The sequence below is a fragment of the Salmo trutta genome, chromosome 39 (genome assembly GCF_901001165.1).
Source record: "Salmo trutta chromosome 39, fSalTru1.1, whole genome shotgun sequence".
NCBI lineage: Eukaryota > Metazoa > Chordata > Actinopteri > Salmoniformes > Salmonidae > Salmo > Salmo trutta.
This window is the reverse complement of record NC_042995.1, coordinates 6,448,622-6,472,584: the sequence shown is the minus strand read 5'-3', so window position 1 is coordinate 6,472,584 and position 23,963 is coordinate 6,448,622. Positions and strand designations below refer to the sequence as shown.

The 23,963-nt window shown below is 43.3% G+C and overlaps 1 protein-coding gene across 1 annotated transcript; it reads right to left on the bottom strand.

The window, feature by feature from the left end:
* Window positions 1-1,325: 1,325 nt before the first annotated feature.
* Window positions 1,326-17,120, bottom strand: LOC115179375 (sodium/potassium-transporting ATPase subunit alpha-1-like). Its single transcript, XM_029740822.1, has 22 exons — window positions 16,909-17,120; window positions 11,261-11,377; window positions 10,999-11,058; window positions 8,346-8,549; window positions 8,081-8,194; window positions 7,850-7,984; window positions 7,636-7,753; window positions 7,108-7,376; window positions 6,681-6,989; window positions 6,113-6,247; window positions 5,764-5,956; window positions 5,439-5,614; window positions 5,211-5,347; window positions 4,871-5,021; window positions 4,536-4,704; window positions 4,291-4,445; window positions 4,078-4,201; window positions 3,216-3,361; window positions 2,969-3,099; window positions 2,774-2,875; window positions 2,481-2,572; window positions 1,326-1,582 (listed from the first exon to the last, which is right to left on the bottom strand). Exons 1-22 carry the CDS (start codon window positions 16,918-16,920, stop codon window positions 1,554-1,556), a joined length of 3,078 nt encoding a protein of 1,025 aa, XP_029596682.1. The 5' UTR covers window positions 16,921-17,120; the 3' UTR covers window positions 1,326-1,553.
* Between the last annotated feature and the right edge of the window lie 6,843 nt (window positions 17,121-23,963).

The following is a 23,963-nucleotide window of genomic DNA, read 5'->3' as shown; positions in this document are numbered from 1 at the left end:
AGTAGACCCAGCTGCTACTATATTGTTGTCTATGGGAGAGTTACCCCTTAAGACTGGACTGTGACAAAAAAAAATATCCATCTTTTCCCAGACATGAAGTCCGGTAGGGACTGAGAAAACTGGACTGTGCACTGACACCCCAAGCTTGGGGATTGTGAGCTTGTGACAGTTTTCTTTCCTTGTGGACAGGATGCTGTGTGTGCACTGTCGCCTCAAGCATCTTCCACTCCACAGACAGACGGGATGTGAAATGCCTACTTTAGCAAGCTAGGTTCAATTGTAGTGTGTTCAGTCTGAGTGGGGAGTTATCAATTAAATGTTTTGTGAACAGTAGGTAGTTTATCTTCTTTCAATAAGTCTGGTTGCAGCTGCCGACAAACAGCCCTGTAGATAATGTAGCCTGCAGTAGATCTACATGTTCTTAGTTGACAATGCTGCAGAAGTGGTTGTTCCTTCCACCATTTCTGTGGTTAATTCTTATTTAACTAGGCAAGTCAGTTAAGAACAAATTCTTATTTACAATGACGGCCTAGGAACAGTGGGTTAACTGCCTTGTTCAGGGGCAGAAGGACAGATTTTTACCTTGTCAGCTTGGGGATTCGATCTTGCAACCTTTCGGTTACTAGTCCAACGCTCTAACCACAAGGCTACCTGCAGCCTGCAGTGTTTACGTAGGATGGATGTTCACAGAGAAATCAGGAGGTTTCTCCTTATATTGGCCATGCCGTTAAATGGGACTAGGGGTTCACCACTAGTGGGTGGATCAAAAAAATGTTTAGCTTCATTCCCAAACCTCAAGCGTAGGATATTGGATTAGGCATTCCATAGCAATTTTAAAAACCTTTTTTTATTACACCCACCCACAGGAGAGCATTGCTACTGTAAGCGTTATACAGTGGGTTTGAATGAAATATACATATTAAGCCAGAATGTTATCAGCAGGGTTTTTATACTCAAGTGCTGCCAGTTGATAAGTCTTGCCTTGTGCTTCTGATAGAAGGTTGCTCTGACACAGGCTTGCTAGTGTGTGTAGCTAGTGTTTAATGTCGGGCAGTAGATGGATAACAAAGTGTGATGTGAATGGGTCAAAAGGTGACATGAAATACAGTCTACATTCTGTACTACAATGACAGTGAACAACTAGCTGGTGTTAGTTGACTGCACACTGAAAGCAGTGCTCATGGTTAAAACGGAGTGAGAGTAGAGAGAATCTCCAGGAAGGATAGGAAAATAATGACCTGAAGATCTGTTGATGCTGTGTTTATTCTGGAAAGTCTCCAAGTTGCAATGAGGAAACGTACAAGCACAAACCATAGACACCAAAGTGGGAGCTGACTGAAAGTTTATTTATATTACTGTTAAAAACATGTATAAAATTGGTCCTGTTCCAGAAACAAGGCACACAATGTCAATGTCTTGGTTCATCATCTCGATCTCAGTGTTTTAGTATCAAGCATTCCCTATATAAAAACACATCCACATTTTACAGAACTTAAAATTCCGAGCAGCAAGACAACCATGCAAGAACTTGAGCGATGCAAACTGGATGCTTTCTAGTAGTAGGTCTCCCTCTCCACCCAACCTAAAACAGAGATGATAGAAAACAGGATTTAGAGATCAATTACCTCTGGTAAACAGGTGGACTAAGGAAGGCTGTAGCATACATAAACAATGATCATGTTAACTATCAGTGTGTAGTTCAGACGATCACTGAGGAAGACAGTCAAGTGACCGACATCTTTAACATCAACTTAGTCTCTGATAGCATACCGGTTTACTCACATCAAAATAATTTTATAAAGCCATTTTTACATAAGCAGTTGTCGATGGAGTGGACAAAATCAAAATTTCAAATCAAATTTATTTATATAGCCCTTCTTACATCAGCTGATATCTCAAAGTGCTGTACAGAAACCCAGCCTAAAACCCCAAACAGCAAGCAATGTAGGTGTAGAAGCACGGTGGCTAGGAAAAACTCCCTAGAAAGGCCAAAACCTAGGAAGAAACCTAGAGAGGAACCAGGCTATGAGGGGTGGCCAGTCCTCTTCTGGCTGTGCCGGGTGGAGATTATAACAGAACATGGCCAAGATGTTCAAATGTTCATAAATGACCAGCATGGTCAAATAATAATAATCACAGTTGTCGAGGGTGTAACAAGTCAGCACCTCAAGAGTAAATGTCAGTTGGCTTTTCATAGCCGATCATTGAGTGTATCTCTACCGCTCCTGCTGTCTCTAGAGAGTTGACTAGACTCCCAAACTTGTCTGTGTCCACTGTCTAGTGCATCTGAAAGATTTGCTGCTGCTTAAAGATTTACAGACTTCGCTTGTTTGCCAGATAGTAAGGCTACCTAAATATGCAGACTTACTATCTTCCTGAGAACGAGGGAAAATCTTGTGGTTTTGAGAGCCAAACTGAGGACTTGTATGAACAAGTACGGCAGATAGTCACAGTAATAACTAAAAGGGATTTAGCCTCACCTCCTGGGCTGCGTCGGATGATCAGTTTTCGGATTTCATCATAAATAAAGATGAGGAGAGAGTATGGGAAGGCGCAGAACCACCAGCTGGGTCTAAGGAGAAAAGAAAAACAAAACAAAAATAACAGATCTGAAATGACTCCAGACCAGAATACACCAAGAACAGATCTTAACATTTTAAGCAACACATAGCTAAGACTAATAGAAGTCCTCCTAGAGTTAAGTATTTTTGGTACTACATTTAAAAATACATTTAAGAGATGAAGTGTACCTAACTGAAGGGTCTTTACTTACTTGAGTGGGTACATTCTGAGGGCGATGCCCATTCCAGGACAGTAGGACAGGAAGGCGGCCAGGGCTGTCTCCTCAAACAGGCCGAAGATGAGAATCTTGTTCCTGAGGAGGACAGAAGCAGCATTTAAAATCATGTCATTTCTTTCACAACAAAAACGAACAACAGCCGATGCTCTTCATGGCCACTGAACTCACCTCATTCCTTGTTGGAAGACTGAGTTCCTCCTGGTCTTACAGATGATCAAATCAGCCCACTGTACAACCACGATACTGGCGAAGAATGCTGTGTGGCAGGTGAACTCCACAATCTTTCTCTGTTCATAAGTCTGAGGGAAACAGTCAGCAACAGAGGGAGAAACAGTCAAAACACAGTCAGCTAATCATCTAGAATCAGACCAATCAACAAGGCAGACACCAATGTGGTTTTCAGAAGCATACTCACCCACTGCTGGCCATAGCTATCCTCCAGGTCGTTGCAAAATTTGTTGTCCCAGTCCACACGAATACCTAGCAGTCTGGAGGGTAAGAACCCGTTCTCAGCAAGGATCACAAAGTATGTGAAGAACCCAGCCAAAGCCTGGATCATACCTGTGGAGAGATGGGGAGACAGGATCAGATGGGTGCATTTGTATCAGATTCTATCCATGTCATTATGTCTGTTGGTTTTTCTATGTTGCATCAATCTCCATTAAAAAAAAAATGAAGTTTGATTGTCACATCACCGGATAGGTGCAGGAGAAAGTGTTGTTTTACAGGGTCAGCCATAGTAGTAGGGTGCTACTGGAGCTTATTAAGGATAACTGCCTTGCTCAAGGGTACGGCGCAAGATTTTTCACCCTGTCGGCTCAGGTATTCGAACCAGCGACCTTTCAGTTACTGGGCCAACACTAACCGCTAGGCTACCTACCGCCCTACAGTGATTCCCAAGGAGTACCACGTTGGTGGGAGAGGTTCGCGACCCATGATATGATGCAATCGCAGTATGTGAATGCTGTCCATATCAGTGTTTCCTCTTAAGGAAACTCCCGCTCACGTGGAAACCTCTGGTTTAAACCTATTTTTGGCTCCATCACCAAAGGGTGAAACTCTTGAGCCAGAGACATCCCATAATCACTCAGAGACCCCTTCTCTTATCACCAGGGAGGCTATTTCTGGCACATACCCCACTTCCAGCTGATCCCAAAACCACCCAGTCAACTTAAGAGTCTAGAATCCAGTTTGAGGTGTATGAGATGTTAATCTTTCATCTAAGAATGAAAATAATTTGTTTTGCGCAAGTCAGGCTTTATGAAAAGGGGTCTTACCGATTTGACCGTAGGCTATGCTGATAAGTCTTTCGTTCACTAGTTTGTCTGTTTTGGAGTTTCTGGGCTGTCTCTTCATGATGTCACTCTCGGCAGCTTCGTAGGCCAGGGAGATGGCGGGGACCTGGAAAGTTGAGGACGATTTGAACAATTAGAATAAAACTGAACAGTAAACAAAGATTTAGAAAATAAAAATCTTAAATATACAAATACCATGTCAGTTCCCAAGTCGATACAGAGGATGGTGACGGTTCCTAGGGGCAGTGGAATGTTGGCGATGATGAAGAAGAGGAAGGGTGTGATTTCTGGAATGTTACTGGTCAGGGTGTAGGCGATGGACTTTTTCAAGTTGTCAAAGATCAGACGGCCTAGGAAAGGTACATACATAACGTTAGTGAAAATAATGCAAAATAGACGGAACTCCAAAAATTCAAAATCCACTGAAATGCTGCTTCTACCTTCTTCGACACCAGTCACGATGGAGGCAAAGTTGTCATCCAGGAGGATCATGTCTGCAGCCTGCTTGGAGACGTCAGATCCAGAGATACCCATAGCAACACCGATGTCAGCCTTCTTCAGAGCAGGAGAATCGTTCACACCATCACCTGTCACAGCTACAATAGCACCCTGTGGATAAGGAGGAGAGGTGTTTGAGTCTATGGAGAGACAGAAGTCTAGAGAGAGAAAACTGGTAAACACATTTTTAATTTGAAAGGAATTTATCTACGCTACATTCACTCTGTTTACCTCTCGTGAGATAGGCCTAGTGTCTTTAAGTTGAGATGAATATTACCTGGCGCTGGCAGCCCTCCACGATAATAAGCTTCTGCTGAGGAGAGGTTCTGGCAAACACAATCTCTGTGTGATATTTCAGGATGTCGTCCAACTGTTCAGCGCTCAGGTCCTTGAGGTCACCGCCATGGACCACACAGGCCTTGGCATCCCTGGGAAAAATGTACCCTTTATTTATGGGAAATCCCATTGATATGAAGACATTTCTATAAGCGCTCATGAGAAGGACCTGACATTCAAGCTTGAATAAAATCTTTGGAAAAAGGCCTTCAAAAATGAAAAAAATGTATGAGTTTAACTGTTGTTTCCAACAACAGAACTTAAATATTTTTTTGTATTACCTAGGGTCAACTTCATTGACTGGAATGTTCAGACGAGCAGCAATGTCCTCAACAGTCTCATTTCCTTCAGAAATGATGCCCACACCCTTGGCAATGGCTTTGGCAGTGATGGGATGATCACCAGTGACCATGATAACCTAAGGGAAGGAAGGGAAGAGGAGTGGTCTGGTCACAGTGGCTGCTATGTGGATTGACTGAAGAGTCGTGTCAAGTATTACATTACCATACCTTGATTCCAGCACTCCTGCACTTTCCCACAGCGTCAGGCACAGCAGCACGGGGAGGGTCAATCATGGACATTAGGCCAACGAAGCACAGATTCTCAGTTGGGAAGTTCACCTCTTCACAATCAAACTGGAAGCCCTCAGCGAACTGGTCATCAGGGAGCTGGAAATGACAGAACCCTAGACGGATACAAAATGGTGAAAATGTGAATTGAAAAAAGGAGCAAAAGCGCAATTTTACACCTCACATTGGATCATTTGACAACACAGATGGAATAACAAAAATACAGTAGTATTGGCTAGTGATGACTGAAATAAATTACTATTACCCAGCACTCGCTCTCCCAGACCACCCAGTTCCATGTAGGCATTCTGGAAAGAGTCCTTCATCTCGTCATCCAGAGGCTGTTCTTTGCCCTGGATCAAAATGGTGGAGCAGCGGTCCAGGATCCTCTCAGGGGCTCCCTTCATCACCAGTAGATGCTTGGACTCTCCCTCATTCTTGTTTAGGTGAACGGAGAGCTAAGGGACAAAATTATAGGAGCAGCCATTTTGAAAACAGATTACCAGAATAGGAATAACCATGTTGATCTCTGTGCCAAATGGAAGGGTTTTCAAAGACAGTGAAACATATGCCCTTATTTCGTGTGGCAGGGTGCTACCATGCCATTGACCTACCTGGTATTTGTTGGTGGAGTTGAATGGGATTTCAGCGACCTTGGTGTACTGGTCTCTCATGCCTTGCACAGACCCACAGCACAGCTCAATACACTTCAGCAGGGCAGACTCTGAGGCATCACCAGCCACATCTCTCTGTGAGACGGAAACGAGTAGGCAGATGAAGTGGACGTGGTATGCCGCACACTCTTTCACACACTAGCACTTCCAAGTGGCCCAAGACATTAAAATGCCCTCCATCAATTTAAACTGAAGGAAAAGGAAATCTTTGTAGATTGAGCCTGGTAGAAGACAAAGACCGTGACAAAGAGAAACTGAAAATAAGGGGTGAAATTAAGTGTGGTAATCACAGCTAGTCCAAGGTGAGATGATTAACGGAGTGAGAGGTTATATTCCAGGGGATTGCAAGGGCTGAGGCAATATGAGGCATTCAGGCGACAGGGGAGGAATTACATAAGGTGAAAGACAACCCTGTTGAGCCTTTTCACCAGCTTTACATGCTGAACTCCTGTCGATAGCTCCATGTGTATACTGTTGTCAATTCACTCTGGGGAAATGAGACACTTACTTTAAGGATAGGAATACCGCTCTGTTCTGCCAGGAAGACGGCACGGTTACACAGGCCAGCGACTCTAGCCAGGGCAGCCCAGGTGGCAGAGCTCCTGTCAAAGGAAGTACCGCTCTGGTTCTCTGTGGTGTCAGCCTCATGGATCTGGTTGTCGAACCACATGTGAGCCACGGTCATTCTGTTCTGAGTCAGGGTTCCGGTCTTATCAGAGCAAATGGTGGAAGTGGAGCCCAAGGTCTCAACAGCTTCGAGATTCTTCACCAGGCAGTTCTTCTTGGCCATACGCTTGGCAGTCAGAGTTAAACACACCTACGGAGAAAGCCGAAAGTCACTCAACATGTCTGTCGAATAAAATTGCCAATGTACTGGTTTTTGGAGCCATATGTGAAGTGTTTGAAAAAAAACACTCCCGAAAGACAGTACTCACAGTTACAGTGGCCAGGAGACCCTCAGGCACATTAGCGACAATGATTCCGATGAGGAAGATGACAGCCTCCAGCCAAGAGTATCCGAGGATGAGGGACAGGACAAAGAAAGACATGCCCAGGAAGACGGCCACACCGGTGATGATGTGAATGAAGTGCTCAATTTCAATGGAGATTGGGGTACGTCCGACTTCCAGGCCAGAGGCGAGGGTAGCAATACGACCCATAACAGTGCGGTCACCAGTGTTGATGACAATACCTCTGGCAGTTCCTGCAGGAAATAACGTGCAGATTTAATGTAACAGTTGACAGTGATTCAACCTCAGAAATGGTGGACATACTTTATACAGCAACAGGACTTCATCAAAGCTAGCCCAGTCATGGTTTGTTTTCTTTTATTTATTTGCCAGGGACCATGTACAACATGCCCTTGCACCAGATTTAGCTAGATTGCTAATTTGTATCTGTGGTCCCTGGGCATAATTTATTGGTTTGTTTCTCATCTGAGCAACTCTGCTCTGTTAAAGTACCTTCAACACAGTTGGTAGAGAAGAAGGCAATGTTCCTTGTCTCCAGGGGGTTGTCATTAGAGTAGTCCGGAGTACGTGTCTGGGGCTCAGATTCACCAGTGAGGGAGGAGTTGTCCACCTGAGTGGGGAGGGAATTAGATTAATGCAATAATGAATGGCACGGACATGGGCGGAACGTGACGTATTTGGAGCAAGGGGATTTTAAAGTACCCACTTTGCAACCGCTGGCAGAGATGATTCGCAAATCGGCGGGAATCCTGTCTCCACCTTTTACCTCCACCAGATCTCCAACCACCACTTGTTGAGCATTGATGTTCATCTTCTCACCGTCACGGACAACCAGGGCTTGCTACAAGGCAGAGGACAACAAGATTAAACTTTAAATGTAACAATATAGGGGGGAAAAAAACACCTTAAAAATAATTAATTTCTAAACAGCCAGTACCTGTGGGACCAGGTTCTTGAAGGAGTCCATGATCTTTGAGCTCTTGGCCTCTTGGTAGTAGGAGAAACAGCCAGTAACAATGACAACAGCAGAGAGTACAACACCCAGGTACAACTGTGAGGGACAAAGATGCAGAACGTGTTAGAATTAAGTTAACTCCCCCACACAAACACCAATACAAAAGAACTACAAAACCCAAGCATCATCTGTTTTCAATTCCATCACAATGTCAATAAAATCAACATTCTTCATCTTGGAATCTTACGTTATCATTGGCCGGCTCATCCTCCATGGCTGCCTGGATTCCGTAGGCCAGGAAGCAGAGAAGAGCGCCAGTCCACAGCAGCATGGAGAACCCGCCAAACATCTGCTTGCAGAACTTTACCCACTCAGGGGTAGTGGGAGGAGGGGTCAGGGAATTGGGGCCATCACGGGCAAGGTTCTCGGCAGCCTTAGCACTGGATAACCCCTAAGGAAATACAAAATTGGTTGTGTTACTTTACATGTCGAGACCTCAAATTAAGATGCAGTAGGATACTTAATTTTAAAAGAATGGGTGCTTCCCTCCCACACTATCTTTTAAGGGTATACCTTTATTGACCCTTGCTTTTTAAAATCAAGTATATTGCTATATTCGGGCATATCTAGGTACCCCACCCTTCCCCCCCGTTCTTGAGATTCTCTCTCACGGCACGTGATAAGGAGGAAGCAAATTGTCAACACAATAATATCTCTCTGCGAGGTCTGTCATTGGCAGACAGAGACACTGCAGGGCCAAGTCATAACTCTAATTTCACACGAGGCAGAGAACAGAGAAACAAGTCAATGGGGCTCTGGAGAGAGTCGAGGTGCTGACAGTTGCCAGGCAACTCGCTGCAAACAATGAAAACAGGGCCATCTCCTCTGCTGGGATTGAGCGCATCCTAAATCTGGGCTGAGGTGCTATGAGCCTGCTGCTTGTGAATTATTCAAAAGGACCACTCGGCTGCGCTGCTAGGTTTGGAGGCGGTAATCTATTATTCCTCTTGATCTCCCAATCATGATCAAGAATCCATTTGCATGGATGTAAAAGAGGGATAAAGCATCTCTCGTGTTGCCTTGGATATTTGTCACATCCAAGTCTATGATGACCCCCTTCTTCGACGGTTTAATAATTGGAAGAGATTTTTTATTTATTTATTTTATTTCACCTTTATTTAACCAGGTAGGCAAGTTGAGAACAAGTTCTCATTTACAATTGCGACCTGGCCAAGATAAAGCAAAGCAGTTCGACAACATACAAAAACACAGAGTTACACATGGAGTAAAACAACATACAATCAATGATGCAGTAGAAAAAAAAATAAGACTATATACAATGTGAGCAAATGATGTGAGATAATGGAGGTAAAGGCAAAAAAATGCCATGGTGGCAAAGTAAATAAAGTATGGCAAGAAAAACACTGGAATGGTAGATTTGTAGTTTGAAAAAGTTAAAAGTTAAAATATAAATAATATGAATAATATGGTGCAAAGGAGCAAAATAAATAAAATAAATAAATACAGTAGGGGAAAAGGTAGTAGTTTGGGCTCAATTAAAGATGGGCTATGTACAGGTGCAGAGATCTGTGAGCTGCTCTGACAGCTGGTGCTTAAAGCTAGTGAGGGAGATAAGTGTTTCCAGTTTTAGAGATTTTTGTAGTTCGTTCCAGTCATTGGCAGCTGAGAACTGGAAGGAGAGACGACCAAAGGAGGAGTTGGCTTTAGGGGTGACCAGAGAGATATACCTGCTGGAGCGCGTGCTACAGGTGGGTGCTGCTATGGTGACCAGTGAGCGGAGATAAGGGGGGACTTTACCTAGCAGGGTCTTGTAGATGACCTGGAGCCAATGTGTTTGGCGACGATTATGAAGTGAAGGCCAGCCAACGAGAGCATACAGGTCGCAGTGGTGGGTTGTATATGGGGCTTTGGTGACAAAACGGATGGCACTGTGATAGACTGCATCCAGCTTGTTGAGTAGGGTATTGGAGGCTATTTTGTAAATGACATCGCCGAAGTCGAGGATTGGTAGGATGGTCAGTTTTACGAGGGTATGTTTGGCAGCATGAGTGAAGGATGCTTTGTTGCGAAATAGGAAGCCAATTCTAGATTTCACTTTGGATTGGAGATGATTGATGTGAGTCTGGAAGGAGAGTTTACAGTCTAACCAGACACCTAGGTATTTGTAGTTGTCCACAAATTCTAAGTTAGAACCGTCCAGAGAAGTTATGCTGGATGGGCGGGCAGGTGCAGGCAGCGATCGGTTGAAGAGCATGCATTTAGTTTTACTTGTGTTTAGGAGCAGTTGGAGACCACGGAAGGAGAGTTGAATGGCATTGAAGCTCGTCTGGAGGGTTGTTAACACAGTGTCCAAAGAAGGGCCAGAAGTATACAGAATGGTGTCGTCTGCGTAGAGGTGGATCAGAGATTCACCAGCAGCAAGAGCGACATCATTTATGTATACAGAGAAAAGAGTTGGCCCAAGAATTGAACCCTGTGGTACCCCCATAGAGACTGCCAGTGGTCCAGACAGTAGGCCCTCCGATTTGACACACTGAACTCTGTCAGAGAAGTAGTTGGTGAACCAGGCGACGCAATCGTTTGAGAAACCAAGGCTACTAAGTCTGCCGATGAGGATGTGGTGATTAACAGAGTCAAAAGCTTTGGCCAGGTCAATGAGATCCCAAGAGTCCGAAACCCATAACTTGAGCCGAACTTTGAAGTCCATCACTTGACTTAATATTTCTAGTAAATAATTGAAACTATTCGAATTGAGGAGAACCGAGCTGAATTGCCCTCCAGCTGTGGTCAATAAGCAACTCATTTGTTAACAGAAAACAGTGCAGGGGAGATTAATGAATCGCCAACTGAAATGAAAATGAGCGAAGCTCCAAACTTACCCTACTAAGGTCGGTGCCGTATTTGCGGTTGAGCTCATCCAGGGTCAGTTTATGGTCATCCTATGGGACAGAGATTAGGAACATGTCACTGACAAGCATACTGCACTGCACTTCTGCACCAACAAGATAAACATACAGTACATTACATGCAGCGCCAAGCTTGACACCAAGTCAGTGACACCAACACACGAGTGACCAAGACTTGTGATTTAAAGATGAACGTGAGAATGAAAGTGAATGAAAGTGAGAGAAGCCGACTCACCAGATCAACTTCCTTTTTCAACTCATCCATGTCCCTCTCCTTCTTCATGGCCTTGGCATTCTTCTTCTTGCCTCCCTGCTCAGAGGTCGCCGCCAGCTCATACTGTTCCCGTCCTTCCTAGAGAGGGCAAGAAGAGATTGTTAGGAGAGATAAGAAGAAAAAAAAAATATATATATATATATACAAACACATAATAAAATAGGTAGAAAGAGGCCCTTTAGAGCTCTGGCTGAGAAAATAAAATCTTCACCCAACTCAAGCAAAAGCCCCTGATGCAGAATATGCTTATAGTATAGTTTCCCATAGTGTTTCCGGGGCATGAATAAAACCCAAGTCTGGGGGCCCAACTCTTGAAAGGTAATTCGTTGAGTCAATTAGAGACTCACTCATTTGAACAAAGGATTAAAAAAAATGCTACTTTTCAGTTACAAATGACTTACCAGAAGTCACCCAACAACTTGTGGGCTATTGATGTAGCATTGTTCTACTGAACATAAGCCCAGTTATCATTTACAAAACAAACGTGACCTATACAGGTATGGTGCAACAAGTACAAAGATAGTTGTGGCCGTCCCTTTTGGACCATCACCCGGTAGGCTATCACCTTTTAGCGTCTATGACCTGTGCTAGATAGCCCAATTACTTTCACTACTCAGCAGAAGAAACTCAGATGTTTGAAAATGGCATCTGTCTGAAGTTCATGAGGAATGCTTAATGAAGAATCATGTCACAGACCGTCACTTTGCACAACTGCGTCAATAAGGAGAGCTGTGGGGCTGAGGGTCATTGCAACATACTCCACTGCGATCCAGGAATGTCAGACTATTAGGCCCTATGTCACAATACTTTGTCCAGAATAGGGGCAAAATGAACTCTCCAGAGGGGAAAAGATGCACACCATTGGCTCGGTTGTCTTGAGTACACACAGAACTTTCTTCCTCTCATTGTGAAAGTCCAAAATAACCCTGGCACCTCACCTTCTGCAAACACATTGTTCATTCACTCTTCCCTTTCTCCATTATCAATCACTCACTTTTGGGAAGAGGACAAAGACCTGTTGAAGAATGCGCATCAGCTAGACGGCTGAAAAGGGGATGGTGTTGGGACACTGCGGCAACAGGATAATGGACAGTACCAGATAAACATCGGTAAGGCAGTTAGCGATCAGAAATTATTCAGGTTCTACTGGTGTTCAGAAGTGTTTTGGCTGTGGGGGAGAGAGCTCTACATGCTTCTCTGATTTGACCCTATGGGGTTACACAAAAGCTGCTTGACTCGAAGCAAGACAGTTCCTGGTTCAGAATGTGATCCCCAAGTCACAGGGGCGTGACTGATAATTAAGCTTTTTGTTTGGTTACAACTGAATCCAACATAAGGTGTCCTACCAGTTTTGTTTTTGCTGTTGGAACAGTAAAGGGTAGAGGTGGAACGACAAGTCCCGCTGGAGTCTTCAGGCCCCCTCAAGGAATCTGTTGTCGCAGTCCCCTGTGGTCTTTTTATTAGTTGACAGGCACACCCAACTTGCCCTTCTTGGAAATGCACCCCCCCCTCCCCACCCCACTAATACTATTTAGAAATATCCCTTTTACTTTCCCAATTGTGTACACATCCGTTATTACCACAATGAAGCAAGGAAGGGAGGATGCTGTTTTGGAAGTATTACTCAGCTGTCTCTCAAATGTAACAGAAAGCTACTGCACTGAAAACAGGAAAAAAAGTGTGGATGTCAGCAATTGTGTGGAATCTCTCACAAGACCAATCACGCAAAAACAACAGTTGTCCCACTACAAGCCTGAGAACAATGAGGCTTTGTACCTCTATAGAGAACCACGTAAAAACAAGAATGAAAAATGGGGCAGAGAAATATATCTTTAGAGTGACTTTATTTTGGACAAACTGTAGTCACGGAATTTATTCAGACCCTCTTAGCAAAACACTTAAGATACCAGGCTTACCGCATTCTTATACGGGATTACTGTAATGGTTTGATCTGGGAGTGGGAGCAACACCACTGTGGTAAACATGGCTTGGGTCTGCATACCATTTCTCCCATAGTTCAAAGTAGTATATTCAACTGCGTAATCGTTGTTCTCATGAGCGTTGCATATGGGAGTGAGTGTAATTAGTCAGGGACAGAAAGAGAAACAACTATGTGTGAAAGAGAGTGCAAGAACGCAGGGTGGGTGGAGAAGGGGGTGAAGCCGGCAAGACATCCTTTCCAAGAGGACAGGAAGTTTGAAAGAACAACTGTCAAAAACAACAGCGATAGACAGAACAGAGCCTCAGTGAGACGAGGGGCCTCTCACTTTTACACTAAAACAACACCACCGCCAGATCAACAAAAGTTCATAAGAGACGGTCGAGCGGGTGCATATTTTACAGCCAGGGTCGAATTCCTGTGAACACCATTCCTGGTTCTGTTCCTGTACGTGTGCCAAATACAAAAGCTGCTCACTCAAGCATATTGGCTCCTCCTCGCCCTGGGACTTTGCCCTGTTGCTACAGGCGACATAACCACACCTCTCAGATATCTGAATGGACCAAGTCACGTGTTACTCTCCTCCCCCTTTTCTCTCTCTCTCTTCAGTTTAGAAAAAAGTTCATTTATTCACAAGAAACGCATTTAAAACTCCCACCACGTCCGCTGGAAGAGTCGGTTTTCCCACAGAACAAAAGATGGTGAATGCCAGTGTTTCTCCTTAAGACCCCAGGAACCACAGTTAAATGCAGAAAACAAATCAATGGGATGCAACTTCCTTCATTGCACTAGTCTGAAACGTAGGTTAGAACAGAACGCACGTGGCTGTTGCGATATGCCGATTGTAAGTAGGCCTATGGGACAACGTTTGTTTTTTTACAATTCCCTCGGCAGTTGGAACAATAGAAATGACAGTGGAGGAAACAGAAGGTGTAATAATGTGTGGTACTCTCCATAATGTTTAGGCAGCTAAGCCAAACGAGATGGGGTGGCGTGACAAAAGGGATGCCTAATACATAGTGACTGTCGAGCGGAAAGAATGTAAAATCCTCAGGCAAGAGAGAGAGCATTTTTTTTTTTAAAGAGCGCTAGAGAGCAGGTCTCTTGGTTCCACAGTGGACCCCTGGGGGGAAAGAATGGTCAGCTGAGGCCACAACCTGATAGTAGCTCAGAGGTGGAACACTGGAGAGAAATAAAGAATTCCCCAATTACTTCACCATATAAAAAGTCCTTGTTTTGGACATATTCTAGGCCATTCAGTGGTGGAATCTTTAAAACAATGACCCCCCCTTGATGAAAGATTGTGAGAAAAGAAGTGGAAAAACAAAGAAAGAATGCGCCCTAATAACGTTACAGGAAATCGGCCTTGTTTTCAGATCAGTTTATTTTGAGAGATGGAAACAATAGCCATAGTATTCCATTTCGGGAAGGAACCTTTGGGCGTTTCAATTTGTTGACAGTGAGCAGTTGTATACTATCATACCTCTTGATTTTCCATTTCATTACAGAAAAACTGAATTTTTCCTCCATCTGCCATTCAATCAGTTCAGAAAAATTTTGCCAGCTCCCTCTGAACAATGATGACAATGCAGCAACTGGTGCCTCATCTTCACAGCGGCCTCCCTTCCCTATACCTCACCACTCTAACCAACCCTTTGCTCCCTCCAGCCCTATGCCACCCTCATTCTCTCCCTGTACCGCTCACTCCCCCCTCTCTGTGGTCTCCTGGAAATCATTAGTCCGGCTGTCCAAGCATCTGTGCCTATTGCGCGTGTACTGGACCGGAGCCTGAGAAGAGGACAGAAGGGGCGGGGGCAGAGCAGTGTTCACCACCATACAGGGAAAAAATCCAAAACACTTGGAGATTTGCTGCTCTGCATTCACATCATACAACCAATCTGTCTCTCTAATCAGCCCTCTTACGGTAGCTGTGAATGCATAATTTATCACTGTGCCAGTGTGATCCGTTGCCCAGCAGGGAGTGGCGAGCCTTTTATATGATGCTATTAACCTCCCTGATATCCCACCAGTCTGCCATACAGTAGTCAATACAGTACCCAAATACAGGAGTCACAGGTAGGTAGCTGTAAAATATAAAACATCAAATAAAAATCACCCCAATAATTGATACATTTTCCATCACCATAAAATTGCAGGTAATTTAGACAGGTGTATTGCCCATTAAAAAAAAAACACTTTTAATTCTACAAGTCTAGAACAATATGCCTTGAAGTGAGAGGAATATACAACAAATCTAGTGTATTGAACATCATTGGAGCAACTAGGAGATTTCATTTGTCTTGGACCGATTTGTATCACATTTAATAAAAACTATAGTTTTTTTTTGGAAAAGCGATGACTTTCATTAATACATGAGGGGGCTGTAGTTGATGTAGGTCTTCCCAAAGACACGTTGTAGGCCTATCTGAACATTCGCAGAATGTAGGCTACACACGAAATGTCATACACAACCACATGCCAAATCCGTGTACAACAATTAAGCCTTCAGTGGAATACATTTATTTTTTTAAAGAGATTTTGCAGGTGCTCAGACGTTATTAAGGAACAGTTCGGTATTTTCCCCAGAGTCAGATGACCTCGTGGATACCATTGTTGGGTCTCTGCGTCCAGTATTACGAAAGTTAGAGGTATTCTCGTGAGCCAATGCTAACTAGTGTTAGCGTGTTCCCATATACTTCAAGTCATTGCGCTAACGCTTGTTAGCAATTCCCTTCAAACTGAACGCAGACATAAAAATGGTATCCACGAGTTCGTCTAACTCTGAGGAAGTAGATAAGGGCATCCTGCTAAAATCCAGAACTATCCTTTTAAGCGGCCAAAGTGAATTATTCAAATATAGTCCATCTACATAACAACTACATTCTTTCAACGAGCATGACAAAAAAAATAAACACCGACGACTTTGGCGCATGGTTGATATTGTGAATGGGGTGGACTACGGTTATTATTCAATTTACGAAGAACAGACTTTCGCAATAGCCTACAGTCGCAACTACATTTAACCAATTGATTAAGAATCTGAATATGACCTGCATTTCCCATTGATTAACAAAATTCAGTCAAGAGGGTTACAAGTCACCATGAAAGACTCATTGAAACAAAGACCATCACTTCTATTCAGAAGTGGACTACAGGCTCTGTATGGCCGTGTCTCAAAGTAACACGAGTCACAAGATAGCATGTCTGCCCGCACTTCCCGCAACATTTGTAGCCACCTTGACAGCAGTTTACTTGGATGAAAATAAACATTGTATCAATCTTCAAACTTGTTTTACACCGCCAATTCTATCATCGTAGGGCTTACAAGCTTTTCTCCTTGGCGACTAGATCCAAGCTAACCAACCTGTGGATCTTCAGTATCAATGTAAAAACGACACATTTCTAACCCTAATTGACACTCGATCAAGACACGTTATGAAAGCAACTTTTGTTCAGCCTACAAAATGCGGAAGTCACTCTCCCATCGCAGGCATTTTGAAAAAAAATGCGGCCATCTACGTACATGTGATAATTTGAAAACAACTTCGACTGTATTATACATTTTTTTTGAATCCATACCACTTTTGACAAGTAGCCTACAATTAAGAATTGCCTAAATTAGGCTACAGTAGCATTTCATGGTGAAGATGGAAAGAAAAAGCGCACTTACTCCACGTCCCATGTTTGCAGTTTTGTGGAGGAAAAAAAAAAACTTATTGAACAATCAAATCCCAATTTACTTAAAAACGAATAGAAAAATGTATTGCCCCTGGATGTGCCCTTATCCACACGTGTCACTCCTACCGGACACGCATCCAAGCTCCCCGTCTCATTAAAAGGTCCAATACTTATATACAGTGTTCCTTTCGATCGTGACGTCTGCACTTTTTGCCATGGTAACTTAGAATGGAGGGGCGGAGTCCCCATTATTGAATGTTTTACGATTATCGGCCTTCATAAAGTAGATTGAATCCATTGCGTGACAATGGGCTTTAGTCTCTGTAACTTCAAATATTTATGAAGGAAACTCCCTTGGTCCCTACTGTGCAGGCTTATTCTTATTAGGATGAAATCTCTGTCAATATCTCTCACCACTCATATTCATAATGGATACTAACCTATCCTCAATCCTCTTTAAACCTATCCTCAAACCTCTTTACGAATACTCTACATGTTTTGTTTGTCCCTTTTCTCTTAATTTCCACATAGATTTAAGAATGAACATGATTTAAACAAACACACTCTTTCTCTCTCTCAATCACTCTCTCTCTCTCTTCATTCCTTCAAGTTTAAACTTGAACGAACCAGGCCGTTAAACCCTGTAGGATGTAAACTTTCCCTCCTGACCCTGGCATGAACACTGGACAATGTGACCTTGTCAGAAGAATAATGGAAGCCTGGAAGATGGCAGGTTGTTGCATCTACAAATTATTAACTCTTTAACTTTGGGATCCTAACCATTAACCCCATCTCAAGGTCCTGTTTTATGTCTTAACTTCACCCTTCAGTTTGGACTCCAGTAGGAGTGCTTATCTAGGATCAGTTTGTCTTTTAGATCATAGTGAATAATATTATATGGACAGATCCTAGATCAGCACTACTTCTCTGAGGTGCTTTGTGGATACGGGACCAGGTATTTCACTGCAGAACCAGACAGAGGCAGATTCAACCACGTCTAGGATTCAACCACATGTCTATAGGTCACTGTAATTAGTGTAGCATTCTACCTGTGTGAGGTAGAATAGAATAGTATAGAACAACACATCTTTATTGTCCACCCAAATATCAACTTTTCCCTTTGGCTTCACCCTACAATAAGACAATCTAAAATTGTGTTAATAATGAGCATTACATACAAACTCTAATGAAAACACATTCACTCAGACACTGACTTTTCCCCCACCACCGACAGGTCAACTAAAGTCAAAGAAAACTATTTGAAATGCTAATTATATTGAATTGAATATTTTTATACACAAGACTTTGCTTCATGATTCATGCCGATGTACAGTATCATCTAGGACTTGTTGTACCCAAGAAGCTGCTTGAAAGCGTTTGCATGAATTTTACTTGGAGAGACTTGATGGACAGATGGACAGACAACGGCACACTCAGGCACAGTGTGTGTGTGTGTGTGTGTGGGTGTGTGTGTGTGTGTGTGTGTGTGTGTGTGTGTGTGTGTGTGTGTGTGTGTGTGTGTGTGTGTGTGTGTGTGTGTGCATGTTCAAAGACGGAACTAAAAATATCTGAAATTGTATATACAAGCTGTGAGCCTGATCCAATAAATGAGTTACCATGGAAACTATCACGTTCCTATCCCCGCAGAGCGAGAGAGAGGAAGCGCTTCTCTCTTTATCTGCATAATGCCCCCTAGTGGGGAAGAAATACCAGTCAACAAGTTGGTCTCAGAGTTGGATGAAGCTGTCCCTAGTAGGCCTAAAGACTGATCTATGGTCAGCTTTGCATTTGACCCATACGCAAATCCAGACCAAAAAATACAGGCTCTCTTTCATATAACACCGCCATTGTTTTGGTTGAAGTTGCTCCCTTTTCACTGTATGCATCAAACAGCAGGTGATAATATGTTCCTTTTCAGTCGGTACCTTTGGTAAAACAACTATGGGGAGTCGCACTCTTGCTACTTTGATTGAAGAACTAAAATCATGGCTAACAAGGCCAATGAAATCAGATTCATTCCTTCAATTCTTCCGCACTTCACCTCGATGTGAGCAGGAACGATTCACGCTACTTAAAAACTAACATTTTTGGAACACAAGACTATCTGACTTTGCGCCAACTAAACTGTCCCTTTGTAGTACAGTGTGCTCATACCCGGGACATTGTGTGCTGGAGTTTGTATTTGTTCTCCTAGTTTCCTGTAGCAATGAGATGAAGATGGCTAACAAGCTGGGTTTGCGACAATGCCCGAATGAATAAAAAGATAGTAATTTTTGTTGTCTTGTATGTCTCGGCTCGGTGCATGCTCGGACGGTGTCAGTTACAGTTGCTTTCCCGCGGCTGGCACTGTTCCCCTAGTCCACGGTGCAGGTTCTCTTGACAGTTGTATAGCATTCTTGAAAGAGCTTGGTCTTTCCAATGGTGACTTCCTCTCCCAGGTGCCCGTACCTCGACTGAGTCTCAGTTGCGGGATGCGGAAATGGATTGGGTCTTTGGTCGAAGCAAACATCATGTCTGTATGTCAGTGGTGACATACATGAAGCGATGGGGAGAAACTCGATGTCTCTTCCTCTTAATTTTGTGTCTCGCTCCCTATTGCTGGGGAGCAGTTCGCGCACATGCTCTCGCTTTGGGCAACGCATGTCCCCAGTTACCTCAACTCAGGTGCAGATCTTCTATCCAGGTGGGACCCTCTCTCTCAGGATTGGAGGCTACACACCTGACTGGTCTCCCAGATATGGGAAATCGTTGTGTATCATGAGAAAATGTGCATTGTCATCTGTGTATGCATTTAAGTGGCAGGTGTTGGGGCTTCGGTACCAAAATAAAGGAATTGTTTGTTTTCAGAGTGCACATGGGGACATTTTAATGAGTAGGGTTGTTCATTCTCCACTTTGAAAGTGTTCATGGCGGCTATTTCAGCGTGTCAAGTGGGAATTGATGGCGCCACTAGCCCTTGCGGTGCGGTTCCTAAAAGGTGTGTGCCATCTCAGACGGGTTTCTAAACCTATTTCGCTCACTTGGGATTTAGCTTTGGTTGTGGATGCTATGTTTGAGGCCCCCTTTTGAACCACTGGAGTCTGTGGATCTGAAGATTCTCTCCTACAAATCCTCCTTGCTTGTGGCACCTGGCGACTCTAAAGTGACGTTGCATCCTAATGGCGCCTTCGCCCCAAAGGTCATGACTATGCCCTACAGGTCTCTAGCTTTGAGCTATTTCCCTTTTTGCTTCCTCCATTTGTTCTGAGAAGCAACTGCAGTTACATGCCCTGTGTCCAGTACGATCTTTATGCAAGTACATTGAGCGGATCTGGGATATCCGGTTATGTGACCAGCTTTTGTATGTTTTGCTAATCCAGCTCAAGGCAGGGCACTCTCTAAGCAGCGTCTCTCCCACTAGATTGTGGAGGCATATGGCAGAAAGGGGCAAGGGTTACATAGCGGTGTACACGTCCACTCCACTATGGGTCTGGCAGCATCTTAGGCATTATTTAAAGGGTTGGCTGTGGGGGATATTTGTGCTGCGGTGAGTTGGGCATCACCAGACACTTGGTGGTTACAGCTGGGACAGGAAAGGGTGATTAGGCAGCTCGCTGTGTGCGCAATAGATGTGGTAGAGAGGTCAATGGAACTCGACCCAAACAATGGAAAGTCATGGAAACGCGTGGGGGAAAGATGCCGTGAGGGAAAGATCCTGAATCTCCTCATTGCACCCTGGAAAATTTGGCCTACATTTGGGCTATTGTTTATATGTGTATTTCACACTATGTTGAGGTAAAAATCTGAGTATAATGCTGTATAGATGTCAACCCCAATACATGTTCATTTCATTGTCACCAATCCACTGCATTACAGTTAAAAACGACTTTGGTAACCTCCACTGCTTTCTCTATGTAGCTATGCTACCAGATTATATGAACGGCGTTAGGATTTAGCAGTCACTTCTTCTAAACCTGAAAATTTACTACTTCTAAATGTTATGCAGCGAAAACAGCCAAATATATCCAAACTCGACCAGTAACCACATTGTGGGCCTGTTTGGTTCGAATCCCCAAAATGTCTAGAAAAAAAGAGTGTCTGCTAAATGACTAAAATGTAATGTAAATGTAGATTTGTTGAATGTGTGCCAATCCCCCACGGTCTGCGTTCCATTGTCCTCTTTACCAGTGGCGGTAATAGACCATTTCAACTGGGGGGGCCAAGCTGGGGCCAGTTGTACTGTTAGAGGGGCCAGTTACATTAGACGTTATTGTTGTCATATCGTTTTCTTCACTGCATTGCAGGCATTAGCAGGCAAAAGACCATGTTCATAATCATCATTGTTGCCACTGTCTAATAACAGATGTAAAAAAAGAACGATAGCAAAAATTAGTTATGCAAAAATGATTTTATACTCCACATTTAGGGGGACCACAAGGGGGTCCAAAATTGTTGTCACAGGGGCACTGGCCCCCCCTGGCCCCCCCCACCCCCAGAACCGCTAGTGCTCTTTACCGGATCTATACCCAGACTACTGCATCTGGGTGGTCTGCCATGTGCCATTTCATTTGGTATCCGTTGGTATAAAAGTTCTACCCGAATACATCATGAATAGTTGGTTTTCAAACACTATGAGATTCACAGTCATGTGGGGAGCAAGAACATACCCTCCCTCTGTCTAGAAACTTGTTGCAGGTTAAACTTTTAATCATTGGTTGGAACCGGTTCAGGGCACAGAACAGAAAACCGTAAAACAAATAAATCATTTGAGGAACATATATACTGTTCTGGAACAGAACCATTATTTTAAAAGTATGGAAACCAGTTAATAGTGTTATTTTACGTTCCAGGCATTTTGAGTCCTACAAAAAAATGTAACAAAGCGCCTCTGCAAAGCCCTCACTCTGTCACTCAGAAACTTATTCCAGTGTCTGCCTGCCAGCTGAAAATCTTTGCCAGTGTGTGTGTGTGTGTGTGTGTGTAGGATACCTTCCCCTCCCCCTCCGAAGCATAGGCCATTGTAGCCCACTGACATTACAAGCGTGATTCAGAAATTAGGAAGAGAGATTTTTAATTAGAGAAGAATGGATTAACTTTTTCAATGCTAGTTAAGGATAGTATAGTTATTAGCTTTCACGTGTTTTTATTTGAATTCTGGTTCCACTCTGCACACACAAGCTTGTTGGCTAGCTAGCTAGCTCTGGTCCAACGTTAAGCTAACCCTCAGAAGTTCAAAGACATTCAACGTTCCTTCATAGAATCTGCTCCTCCGTAGGTATAAACGCTTCAAGCTAAGCCTCCTCCTCCACCGTCTCTCGCTCTCTCCCAACCTGCAAAATTTCAGTCACATCTCGTGCCCTACACTTGTCTGTACAATGCATGTAAATAACTTGTCACGCTCTGACCTAGGAGAGCTGTGTTTTCTCTGTTTAGTTAGGTCGGGGTGTGATAGGTGGGTGGGCATTCTATGTTTTGTTTTCTATGTTTTGGCCGGGTATGGTTTCCAATCAGAGGCAGCTGTCTATCGTTGTCTCTGATTGGAAGCCATACTTAGGCAGCCTGTTTTTCCCTGTCTTTTTGTGGGATCTTGTTTTTGTGCAGCTGTGTGTGAGCAGCCCCAGAATGTCACGTTTGTTTCAGTTTCAACTGTTTATTGTTTTGTTCAAGTTCACAAATAAAATATGTGGAACTACCGGCACGCTGCACCTTGGCTAATTTATGACAGGGAATTTGACGACAGCACTCGTGACATAACTATAGCTTGCCCCCACCATAGCAAGCTGCTCTATCCGCACTGATTGGTGAAGTAATTTAATGTTGAGCTAAATGTACAAAAAAAATCAATTGTAAACCGTTACTTTTTTGGGGTTTGAACCGGTTCAAAACTTTATTTTGTTGGTCGGAACAGTGGAACAGAACAGATTATTTATTTTTTTCAGAACCAAACGATTGGAAAATAATTTTGGTTCCAACCACTACTTTTAATCCTACACTGTGATGTCACAGAGCATTTTCTAGGACCTTTCTTCTTATCTTTTTAACCGCAGATCATATAAACGTGCCGTTTTCACATACAGTATGTAGACTCTGGTATGGTGCTGGAGATAATGAATATGATGTTGAAAAGGGGCGGAATTTCCCTTTAAGAAAGCACTAAACTTTCCATGAACTCATGTCTCATTCATAACTGGATAATAAAGCCTGTATCCAGTTTGGAGTTTTTAGTGAATACCATTCAGTCAGACAGGCCCTTAAGATAATTGAGGATAGGGGCTCAAGCAGAGGAGAGAGGGTAATCAAATACAGCCAGATGGAACCCTTGACTAATAGCTTTGGCATACCAATACCTTTTCACCATTGTGTGCATGTGTTCCGTATGACTCATTGTTTTGAAGCCATATTTGGCTTGATTTCAATGGATTTCACATGTTTGTTTCAAGTGTTTTCATATTTCCATTCTCTCATTGTTTGTCTGGCCTAGTAATCATATATAGTCATAAACCTAGATCTACCTCACATACCCTCACTCAACCTTGCTGTTGTCAGCATCAAAACAAAACAACTGATCCATCTGAATCTGTGTCACAAGCCTTGTGTTTTCTATCTATAACCATAGGGAGGGAGTTTTAGAATGCTATTCTAGGTGTTCTATTTTGGAATCCGACAGCTCAGTAACGATAACAGTGTTCAGAATTTCAACAGAGAATAACATGTGTAATCCTAAATTCTCAAGTGCCTAAACGTCCAGTGCAGTCAAAAACTAGATATTCCTTTGTTTTATATATTTTTACACACTATGAGGTTGGAATAATACTGTGAATTTATGAAAATTATGATAATGCCATTTAAGTCTAAGAGCTGTTTGAAAAGACTGCCTGAAATTTCAGCCTGTTTTGGTGGTATGGAGTTTTGGCCTGCCTGGTGACAAATTAGTTAATAGACCAATAACAAGAGGGTTGCAAACCTCTAGTTTTCAGTTTTCCCCTCACTACTCAGATCACTCCCAGACAGTCCTAGCAAAATTCTTGGTTGAGAAATTTCTCTTTGCCGAATACAACAGGTGTAGAC